General features: G+C 41.0%; 1 protein-coding gene across 5 annotated transcripts in view; it reads right to left on the bottom strand.

The window, feature by feature from the left end:
- Positions 1–7,801, bottom strand: part of tpd52l2b (tpd52 like 2b) — a 31,816-nt gene extending 24,015 nt beyond the window's left edge. For all 5 annotated transcript variants that reach the window (XM_071531002.1, XM_071531001.1, XM_071531000.1 and 2 more), the window contains exons 1-3: positions 7,606–7,801; positions 2,904–3,061; positions 1,792–1,940 (exon numbers count right to left, since the gene is read on the bottom strand). In XM_071531002.1, coding sequence (XP_071387103.1) covers positions 1,792–1,940; positions 2,904–3,061; positions 7,606–7,624 — 326 coding nt within the window. In that variant the 5' untranslated portion in view covers positions 7,625–7,801. The remainder of the gene's footprint in view (positions 1–1,791; positions 1,941–2,903; positions 3,062–7,605) is intronic.
- Between the last annotated feature and the right edge of the window lie 4,031 nt (positions 7,802–11,832).

Here is an 11,832-nt window from a genome sequence, read left to right on the forward strand (position 1 = left end):
GACAGAAAGACAGATATGTTTTTAATCCCTGGGGGAATATGGGGTGTCAATCATCTGTATAATAAGATGGAGCATGGTGACACTACCTTTTCCCTGCAAAGAACTCACCCATGAGTTTCAATAGCCTTGTTTGTTGTGTGCTCATTAAGATTCTTCAAACCCCGTTTCCCTACATGCAACCCTCCTGCCGCCGCTCCCACCTAGAGCTGCACAATTAATCATGCATAATCGTATTTTGCAATTTTAAGATTCCACAATTAATTAGCAAAAGTCTTGTGACGCTGGAGCACTAAATTTCAGTTTTAATTAGAACACCCGCTGTAGTTGAAGAAGGTGTTAATCACGAGATGAAAAAAAAAAGGTTCCCAAATCGCTGCTAATTATCATGATTAACAGTCGGGATCAACAACATCTAGCGACACGAGGAGGATTCATCATGTCAGCAGCGTTCCCACCTCCGCCTCTCTGGAAGCCGGGGGAAGCCCTGCCTGTCTCTCAGGTTTGCCCGTCATCTTGCATAATGTGAAGCTCTGCAGGAAACGATCTACCGGCTCCAGAAGCACCGGTGCGTCACCGTGGGAGGATGACTCACTGACTGTTACTGTCAGAGAATCTAGTCACTACAGCACTTCAGAATAGAGTGTGACGATTTAAGGTTTGTCTTATTATACTGTGGTCAAAGTTTTGTTTTAAGACAGTGATTCTCACCCTTTTTCATATTTAGGACCCCTAATTTACTCCACATTAGGGCCACGGACCCCCATATGATGAGATTTTGTCTCTCAGACCCAAATCTGTGAATATTTTTATTGTTAGATATGATTTTATCCAGAATCCCATGACTATCTGTATTGTAGGTAGAAAGATAACAGTGAAACTACGATCAAAATAGTAATTCTTCTACATTCAATAATTGTATTAACTTCTTGTAAATTAAATAATGGTGAAGTTTAATAATTCATTAATCTGCTGGGAACCCCCTGGAACCCCATCAAGGACCCCTGGTGGTCCCTGGACCCCAGGTTGAGAACCACTGTTTTAAGAGAATATTCTAATTTATGTGGAGGGTTATAGGCTGCGATAAAGTCTACTTTGTCCCAACAACTTGCCTAAAACAAGTTGGATGCGTACACTTCTACTCTCTTTATTAAAAGACATACAGTATGTACACTACCAGTCAAAAGTGTGGACACACCAGATTGAATGTACTCTGTTTTTCATTCTCTTAAAACCATTTTGATCTAAAGGCTTCTGCTTAAATGCTTGAAATTAGTTTCTATAAATAGTGAAGTTGATCCTATGTATGAATTTCTTTCCAAAGCCTTTGCCTTTCCATCAAGGCAAAGGGCGGCTACTTTAAAGAATCTAAAATATAAGATAGTTTTGATTCGTTTAACACTTTTTTGCTCACTGCATAATTCCATTTGCGTTATTTCATAGTTTTGATGTCTTTACTATTATTCTAAAATGTGAAAAATAGCAAAAATAAAGAAAAATGTGTCCAAACTTGACTGGTCGTTTATATATATCCCCCTTTGTCTTGCAAAAATAATGTCTGTTCCTACGTACTGAACAATTAAGGACAAACTTGAGGAGTTTTTTATTTAGCCTAACTTAAAAGTAACTTCTACTTTTTTGAGCGATCAAGATCCTGACAAGACGAATCAAGTCTCCAGCGATTTGTGTGTGAAGCCTCAGTTCAAATGAATTTCTGTCCCGTCTGTTTTACTCACATATCGTTTACAGAATAGTTTGCCACCATCTTGTTGAAATAACGGGATCAATACGTACGCGTTGGAGGTCTGAACGTCCTGCCAGCCCTTGGTGAGGTTCTGTCGGAGCTCGTTGAGCGGGCTGAGGCCCAGCTTCCTCTTCAGCTCCACCGCGTGTTTCTCTTTGGCGGACAAAACCTGACGCAGGGTGCCGATCTCCTCCTCCACCTGCAGCACAGAGAGCGGACAGGAGGGGACGGGAGGGGGCGGGGTTAAGTCTGGGGTTAGCTCTCCCTCTTCCCCTCGCTCCGACCGACCTCGACCTCGTCTCTTCTCTTCCCTGGATCCCCCCCCCCCCCCCGACAGTGGAATGACCTCACCGCTCCACTCAGAAACAGCTGAGTCACTCTCTATCGTCTGCTGTGGCCTGATAATTCATCTCTTAAGGAGGATCTCACATCACCTTTCCCCTCTGAGTCACATCCTCTCTCATCTTCACTCACTGCTCTCAAAAAAATCCTTTCTAGTTCACTCTAGCACTAATTTTCATTTCCTAGCATTTCTCTCTTACATGTCGACCATTTCTATGGCCTAGTACTGTCAGTGCACCATGGATCTGACTATAAGCAACACAATCAACAAGTCTCCGGAAGTGCATTCATTTCCTATGGATTAGTGCTGAAATGACTAGTCAATTAATAGATTAGTTGATTGACAGAAAACTAATCAATTATAATTCTGACAAATTAATTCATTGTTTTAGTATTTTATCAAGTAAAAATACCAAACATTTGCTGGTTACAGCTTCACAAATGCTAAGATTTGCAGCTTTTCTCCTTGTAATAGCCATTTGTCATTATTTTTGACATATTCTAGACTAAATGCTCAATCGATTAATTGCAAAACGTATTGATAGATTAATCAATAATGAAAATAATTGACTAAACGTCTCAAAAATTATGGAGGACGGTTGCATCCATCAGTGCGGTCGATGGTGAGATCTGAAGTCATTTTACTGAGTTTTTCCTGTTTATTTTCAATGAATACTTCTCCACTTCTCGCCTGTTTTGCTCTTGGATATCGGTGACTTGCTGATCGTGTTGCTCGCAGTGTGGAAGCACTGGTTAAACGCTAATGCCAAATGCTTGACATGTAAATGTAATCAGCAGGTGATTAGGTGACAGAGCCGACCCTGGTGAGTTCGGTGCGAAGCTCCTCGGCCTCCTCCTCCGTCAGACCCGGAGGGAGAGGGTTCACCGAGTTCCCCACCGCCCCCTCCACCGGCACGTCGGACAGGCTGTCTGAGCGCTCCACACCAAGACCCTTGTTAGGGGAGTTCAGGTTGATATCTGGGACGGGAGAGAGAGAGAGAGAGAGAGAGAGGGAGGGACAGAGAGGGAGTGGGATAAAGGGAGGAAGAGAGGGTGAAGAGGAGTTGGAGTTATGAGGGAATGGGAGAGCAAGATGGAGAGACAGGAGTGGGACAGAGAGAGTATACCATTATCCTAGTTGAAGTGTTAAAAGCCAAGTGTGGTTTACTCACATGATCTCTCTCACACACACACACACACACACACGCACGCACACACACAAACAAACACAAACAAACACACACACATACAGAGAGAAACCAAGGCTAGTGTTGCCAGCAGGAGATATCCGGAGGGAGAAAGTGGCAATTAGCAGCAAAACTAGGAGTTAAACTGCTCTAGGAGAGAAACCTAAGATCTCTCTGGAAACCGCAAACTCTCAGAGAGACATTACACCATTCACCGCTTTGTCATCCCAGGACAGGAAGACCAGGAGGAACTGCACACAATAAACCTAGGATGCAATCCAAAAAGCAAAAACTCACATTTTTAGATCACCCAAATCTAAAACTCTATGTAAATCTTTATTTATCCAGGGGTCGTTGACTGCAGACAAATGTGGAAACGCTCACATCGGAATTTGTCAGCATTGCAATGACGATATGTAAATGTTGCATCATTCATGAGACAAATGTCATAGTTTTGGCAGCTACTGCAGCTTGGCTGATCCAGTGAGACAAAACAAAGGAAAGAAAGCCAAACAGCTTGATTGGTATTTGGGGCGACGCCTCAATTCAGTTAAAATCCAAAGGCTCATGCTGTGTATCTGAAGTGAGCAAGTAGGAGACGTGCAGGTACAAAAACAGATGTGACGTCTTCTGTTGTTGTTTCTCTGCGCATGTCTTCTCCACTTCACTGTCAGTTCATATTCAAATACGAGCTGCATCTTAAGGTGATGATGATACACAGGCAAATCTTTAGGGCAAATATGGGGAAATATTTTCTCACTGAAAACAATCTATCAGTTTCAAATCTAGGTAAACTTGATCAGAGACCAAACTTTGCTGGCAAAGATTTCCACATCAACCAATCAGAGACAAGAAAACTGGTCAGGTGACCTGTCCTCAGCCCAAAATATTTTCAAAATGGTCCAACTGCTACTAAATAGTAAACACAACTAGAAAATAATAGCTGTAAGTATTATAGAACTTTTTACCTAGCAAGCTAGCTAGCCATACATAAGCCTATATTACACGTTATGAAATTGCAGTGGATAAATTGATTAAATTACATTTTCAGTAGAACAGAGGAGGCCAAGATCACAGCTTGGTTTGTCATTTCATCCAGTTTCACTCCTCCAACTCCTCCAAATCTGTCACTTATTCTTGCTCATTGCCCTCTCATTTTTCTCCCAACTTGCCCTTAACATTTGCCTGTGTATCATCAGCTTAACAACAGAGATGAAAAAACTCAAGATATGAGCGTGAAAGCCTGCAGTGTGAACAGCAGTCAGAAGTCAGTACAGGAGCGGTCAGAAGGCAGAAGTCCAGCAGCAGACCAGCAGACCAGCAGACCAGCAGACAGTCAGATCCTGGTTGCACAAAGCTCACAGCTTCAGACTGACTCAGCTGTGTGTTTTCTATCACAGCAGATAAACTGGACACCAAACCTTCTGCCACCGCCTGCTGTGAACTGACTGGAAGATGTTTGTTTGACATCCAGGATAATATTCTGTCAAACTGGATTCTGACCTGAAATCAGTATCAGCTTTTCTCTGACAAAACACAGTAAAATGTGCAGGAATTTCTCTGTCAGCTTATACAGTGACAGAGTACACTGACACATGGAGCTCAGCAGGGCGGCACCATTACAGCCAACAAGATAATCCCAATTATTTTTCATCATGATAATTACAAACAGATTTGAGGAATACAATTATTTCACTGCACTTTCAGCATCTTTCATCAACATCTCCACTATTTTAAACTACAACAGAAACGTTTCAACACTGCCAATACAGCAATATTCTACCATTTTAATTGTGGGAACTGAAATTGCAATATACGGTTGCACAGTGCACACTACACAACAACATTATTCACCGTTAGCTATTTAAAATAAAGTAGGCCAAACAACACACACAGACTAAATGTGTCTGTATCTGCAGACAGTGCTGTGTGGGACTCAAAGTGCCAGCAGTAACATCCTTGTGCGAGTTGGCGGCTCCACCCTGAAGGTCTATATTGACTCAGACCGGCCAGAGATGTAAAACGCAGAGAAGTCAGAAAGAGACGACATTCTTTATGGGCTTGGATTTAAACCGGGACACAACTCATTTAAAGGAAAAAATCCCCTTCAGATCCTCTTACACTGTGAGATATCATCAATCTGTGCTGTTCAATACACACCAGGAGTTATTTTGTGATGAAGTGTTGCAGTTTACTTTATCAGTGAACACACTTTCCCCTCAACCTGCCTCGTCTACTTCTACTTAGTGGTTTCCTATGTTTCCCAGAATGCCTTTCAACGCCCCCCCCCAGAGACAGGGCATGAACTTGTTGCTTTCAAACAAAGGTGGATGATGCCGTTTTCCTCAGATGTTAGATTTTACTTCCCCGCACCTGTTAGCTAGTTAGATCGCAGCCACGCCCTTTACACAAACCCCAACCTGTCTCTCTGCTGCATTGCATGCTGGTCTCTCTCTCCTGCTCCTGTGGGTGGAGAAATCGGTCTCTCTCCTCTTCCACGATGGATTTCTCCCTGTATGATTGTTGAACGTCTCTCGGTGCAAAATGGCGGCTCTAGAAAGAAGCCCTCGCTCTTTGATTCTGAGGGACTGACACCAAAACCTGACGTTTACCGCTGATGTTTTACATCCTGAAACATTTTCTCACATCAAACTCCACTGTAGCTGCTGGAAACATCTGGAGGTGATGTCACAGGACACAGAAATGCAACGTACATCACCAACAGCTGTTTTTAACAGTGTTGAAGTGTTTAAGAGTGGGGATTTTCCTTTAAAAAATATTAACATCAGAGCGAGGCAAAGTCCCCAGCTCAGCCAAAGTCCCATTGTAGGCCTTGAACTCCTCATTTAGTACTGACATTTCATAGTAGGGCTGGGTGATATGGTTGAAATTAATATCATGATAATCATAAGGATTTTTCTCAATATCAATATATATGACAATATGGTTCATGTATGCAAAATCAGGTTAAATAAGCAAATGAATGTTCATCTCATTGAACCGAATGGTAATGTTAGGTGTGGTGTCAAACAAAACAGAAATTTTCAAATAATATTCATACCATACCTCATTTTATGAGAGTTTTAAAGTAAAATTTGCTTGTCATCATCAATTTAGACGGCAGAAATGTGTGTCATGTTATCAAAATATTTTCATATCATCACGATATGATTCCACTGAAAGACGATAAACGATCATATTGAATTATTGCCCAGCCCTATTTCATAAGAAGAGATAAGGGCCACTTAACTCAATTCTCTGCCTTGTCATATTAGAGACAAGACAAATGGAGGCATCCCTACTCACTTCCTATCAGCAGAAATAAGCAGTACGTCCACAGCAGGCCGGGCTGAGGCAGAGGAAGCCTAATGTGAGGTGGCACGTCTATCAGGCCACTCATCATCACAAACAGCTCTGGGATCTCATTAGGAAACTCCCAAAGTGCTTCTGCAGCCATAAAGATCATCACTTAGCCTAATGCCGCCATGAAAATGTTTGTTTGCTTCTTCCAATGCAAAGTACCTGGAACCAAAGAACAACAAGCAGCTACTTTGAGGAAAAGCAGTAAACAAGACCTGACAGAGTTACACAATGATAAAGCAGAAAATATTCAGTGAAACTTGTCTGGTCTGTCCACTGGATTTGGGCTAACAGATGCAGCTTAGAAGGAAGGTGGAGCAGCCATGACATCTATCAATACAGTCAATACACTTAGCCAACTGGGACAGTGATAAAGACCCAGCTAGACTAGTGAAGGGGTTATCGTCAACGCTCAATTAGTCAGCAAATCTGGGTATACGGGAAAAAGTGTGACTCTACTCAGCTACACCGACACACTCATTACTACAGGTAGATACATGAGAAGCCAGCAGCCTGAACTACAAGTCTTTTGTTTACAATCATTAATATAAACCTGGTGTGTTTAGAAAAGTTCACAGGGTTTGCCAGTTTCGCGGAAATGATTCCTCCAATATTCAACGTTCACCTGCTAGCTAGATTAGCCAGCACGGATTGAATGTTGTCACTAATAGTAACACGATCCGCCTCCCTGTCCCCTTCACTGGCTGCTGTCCCTGACATTTACCAACTGGGCCCGTCCTGTCTTCACGTTGCTGCAGAATTAATAATTTATTAGCGGTAAACAATTCACACTTCCAGGACAACAAACTGTCACATAGATAGCGACACGAGCTGGCTGGAGGTGGGTGAATTCATAACAGATATGTGCTGTCTGGTTAGCTAATAATTCACGAATTTCTGTCACCCAAGGCTAAGCTAGCACAGCCGTTTGCCCAGCTAACGTTAGCTAACTAGCCTGCCCAAGCTAACAATTACCTTGGCTGGCGGGATCCATGGCGTCGATTTGGCAGAGCTGGAAACTCTTTTCAGTTAAAACTTGAGCTTAACTGTCGGAAAGCGTGAACAGCAAACTAGCTCAGCGTGCCTTCCACTCAGGAAATATAAATGTTCCTGTTTAGTGACAGATCCCACTCAGGAAAACTCGTCGACAGAGACAGGAACAGCAAGTGCACTCCAGCCCAAAACAGCCAAACAGCCAGCTCAGCTTAAAGAGGTCTGTGTAAAGCTCACTAGAATAACGCAACTACTTCCTGTAATGGATTTTCAAAATAAAAGCAAAATAGTTTCTTTTTCATCTTCAGAATCAGAATCAGAAATACTTTATTGATCCCCGAGGGGAAATTGGGTTACATTGCAGTTGCTCACATTGTAGAAGAGAAATATATATAAGCATAAGAAATATGTCAAATATGTGCATTATACTACAATATATAATAATACTAATAATAATAATATAGAAATAAGAGAAATAAGGATTATGTACAAATATGTGCATCATACTCCAATATATACACCAGTGTAAATAATTAAATAATTGAATAATTAGTGCACAGTTGAATTATTTCACAAAAATCTCCATCCTCTTCTCAGCATTCTTCTCCTTATTTTATTACTATAGCAAGGTGTTTAAACATATATGAATAAAATGACCAAATTTCTAAATTCATGCGCTCTAATTCCTCCCCAAGAGACCGAAGCCCTCCCCAAACACCTTTTACCCTCTGACTAAACAGACTTTATACCTGCTTTGAAGCATTATAATCTTTTGTCAACAACATCCAGATAAGGAGGAGGGTTATTTCTGAGCTCCACTATCTGAACTGAGGCCACAGATAAGACAGGGGAGGAGATCAGCTGCTGGTGTTCCTCTGCTCTGTGGAGGGAACCAGTCACTTTCTGCTCGTTTATATTCTATAGCGCAGTGGGTCCCAACGTGGGGTCCGCAGACCACCAGGGGTCCTTGAGGGAGTTTCAGGGGGTCCCCAGCAAACTGATGAAGTGTTAAACTTCACCATTATTTCATTTACAAGACGCTAACAGCATTGGAGAATGTAGAGGAATGACTGTTTTGATTATAGTTTCACTGTTATCTCTCTACCTGCAATACAGATGGCCAAAATCATATCTACCAATAAAAATATTCTCAGATTTGGGTTCGAGAGACAAAATCTCATCAAATGGGGGTCCATGGGCCTAATGTGGACTAAATTAGGGGTCCTTGATATGAAAAAGGTTGAGAATCACTGCTATAGCGGCTCCATCAGTGAAAGTATATTTATATATAGGCTACAGTAGTGTGCAAAGTGAAGATGCTTTCAAAAATAATGAAATTAAAAGTTTCTAAATATCAAAAAATATATATATAAAGAGCAATCTACTGACACACTAATGCAGAAAACAAATAAATAAACATCTAAGACAAAATGTATATAAAACATTGAGGGTGCCTAAGACTTTTGCACAGTACTGAACATATCTGATCTTATATGCTTATAAATACTACTGGTATCATATATATTTACTTACATATAAATACTGCTTTTCTGCAAATTTTATCACATTCTGTGCACACAAGAAGCACATAAAACAATAAAATCAATGGAAATCCAGGAAGAAGGTTTTAACACGCTGTTTACATTTTTCAACTGAGTTTGCAGCTTTAACAGCAGAGGGAAGATTTAGATGCCATTATGGCAAAAGCACCAGACAAACTTGTTAGCCACATCCAATATATTCAGTATATATAATAATATTCACAGAGTCTGACTGGAATCAGCAGATGGCTCAATGAATAATCTTCAAAATTCAAAACTACAAGGCTCTGCTTCCTCAATTCAGGTTGGTTTGAAACATTTAGAAACAAAGAGTGCTATGAAATTTAAAAAACCTCAGCTCTCAGGTTACAGTAGATTTAAAGGGGATGGGGATGGGGATGGGGATGGGCGTGGCCTGCTGCCTGTCACACACGCAGTGGATCAGGAAAGGAAGAAAGGATCCTATCTGTTCTCCTCAGATCTTATTTCCACACGCAGCACTTTTCTGTCACACAACATCTTTCCAGGGCGACAGGAGGATTTTCTTACATCTTTCTTACATCTACAGTTGCACTCACTCTCAGTCATTCTGGGGAAGAGTTTCAGCTAAATGCTTAAAATTTAAATAGTAAATGTGATTTTTTTTTTATTAATGGGATGCACATTTGGGCTTGCAGGGCGTCCAGTATTGTTTTCTGCGGCAGTGTCTGCTGAACAAAAACCTTGATGTCATAATCGTGTGTGCTTTTATTTTGAAGGCGACTCGCTGAAACCGGAAGTTGTGTTCGTTCTCCTTCAGTTTTGCTGAATTCAGTTTTGCTCCTTTTTCCGGCGGCTGTAAATGACGTTGGCGAGTCAGCAGCTGTCAAAAAACTGGAAACATTTTTGCTGGATTTTTGCAATAGTTTTGGTATGCGGACTTTATTCCCTGTTCTGTCTGCTTTCTATTTTCCTTTGTGCGTATTTTAATAAATAAACAAGTGCGCGTGCGTGAGACACACAAACACACACACACGCACACACACACACACACACAAAGATACATCGGAGGGGATGGAATTCATTTTCTGTAATGTTGGTCAATTGATTAATTTCTTGTTACATGCTTTGGCAATATTTGTTTTTTTTTAACTCTCATGCCAATAAAGCATTGAAATGAAATGAAGAGAGAGAGAGAGAGAGACTCACACACTCACATGTTAACATTTTAGGTGAAATCAGATTTATTTTTATCAATAAATGCCTCAAACAAAACCAATATCACCTATCAGCCTGGACACAAGCTTATAAAACACCAAACACTGCTGAGACACTCAGACACACAGAGGGATTCTCCAGTGACACAGACATGCACCTGAACCAGTGTGGTAAAAAAAAAAAAATACATTCAAGACCTAATTCATCATCCAATCATCTAATCAATTAATCATAAATAAATCAAACGCAACACTTGGATCATACTGCAGTGAAACCAGATGAATCTTGTTCACTTGATCTGTTTTTACTTCATTGATCTTTTTTCTGTAGTTGTGATTTTATTTTATTTCTAGTCCCAAGTCAGTCTCAAGTTGTGAGGCTCAAGTCTAAATGTAGATCACCAAGTCAAGTCCAAGTCAAGTCAGAACAAATCAAGAGTCCAGTATCAATTTAATATCTTAAAGAAAACTAAATATCTAGGACTTTTCAATGCAATATGGTTTTAATAGGAAAAAAAACTTGGTAAGAGCATCATGAGTTTGATTTCTATAATCAGTTTCAACTTCAATAAATTCAATCATTCCATACAAATTCAGAAAACAGAATTTAAATTCAGTCGTCTGCTGGAACAAATCTCATCACTTTCAATCTAAGTCATTTACATAAACACAAGATCTCAAGTCAAGACTTTAGAAACCTTTTCAAGTCATCAGAGTACAAGTCAGAGTCAAGTCCCAAGTCAAGTCAAGTCTCAAGTCTTCTCTTCAAGCATCAAATCAAGTCTCAAGCAATTAAAACTGTGACTCGATTCCAACCTTACGAAGATCTTTGGTGTTTTTTACCTTTTCAAAATAAGAGCCCCATCAGAAAAAGGCAGTGTTTCTCACAGCAAGGACTCGGATCTAAATCAGGTCTATTTCTGACAAAAGTACTATTCTATTTTAAACTGGGTGGAAACCAAAGATCAAACTGAACTCAAACGTGGAAATTCAGCTGATAAAAAAAACTAATTTCAGACCGCCACATGCAGGTTCTCAGTGTGTAATAAGAGTCCCAAGGCTTGAATTGTTGAAATGCCTTTTTAAACCTGACTGTGGCGTGTCGAGCGTTTTCTCCTTTTTCTCTCCATGGGAAAAAATTCATTTCCAACGCCGCTCCTCTACTTCTTCTTGTAGAGGGGGTTGAGCCAGGAGAAGGAGAAACTGGGCCGACGGGGAGCCTCAGTGGAGGGGGAAGGTGGGGGGGAGGAGGGGGAGGAAGAGGAAGAGGGGGAGGAAGAGGAGGAGGAGAGGGGGCGGCTGGTCTGAGCAGGACTCCCAGTCTGGAGAACAGAGGGACAGCAGATGTTTTTTCAAAGTGTTCCTGTACCGGTTTCCTGTACTATTTATTGTACGAGGTGAATAAAGTGACTCTGATTCTTGGTGCGTTCAGGTGCGATCAGATATATTGGAAAAACAAATTTCCTACTTGG

This window comes from Centroberyx affinis, unplaced genomic scaffold (genome assembly GCF_046629955.1).
Source record: "Centroberyx affinis isolate AG114_WGS23_722 - 3 ecotype Tasmania unplaced genomic scaffold, CSIRO-AGI_Caff_v1 ptg002015l_1, whole genome shotgun sequence".
Taxonomy (NCBI): Eukaryota; Metazoa; Chordata; class Actinopteri; order Beryciformes; family Berycidae; genus Centroberyx; species Centroberyx affinis.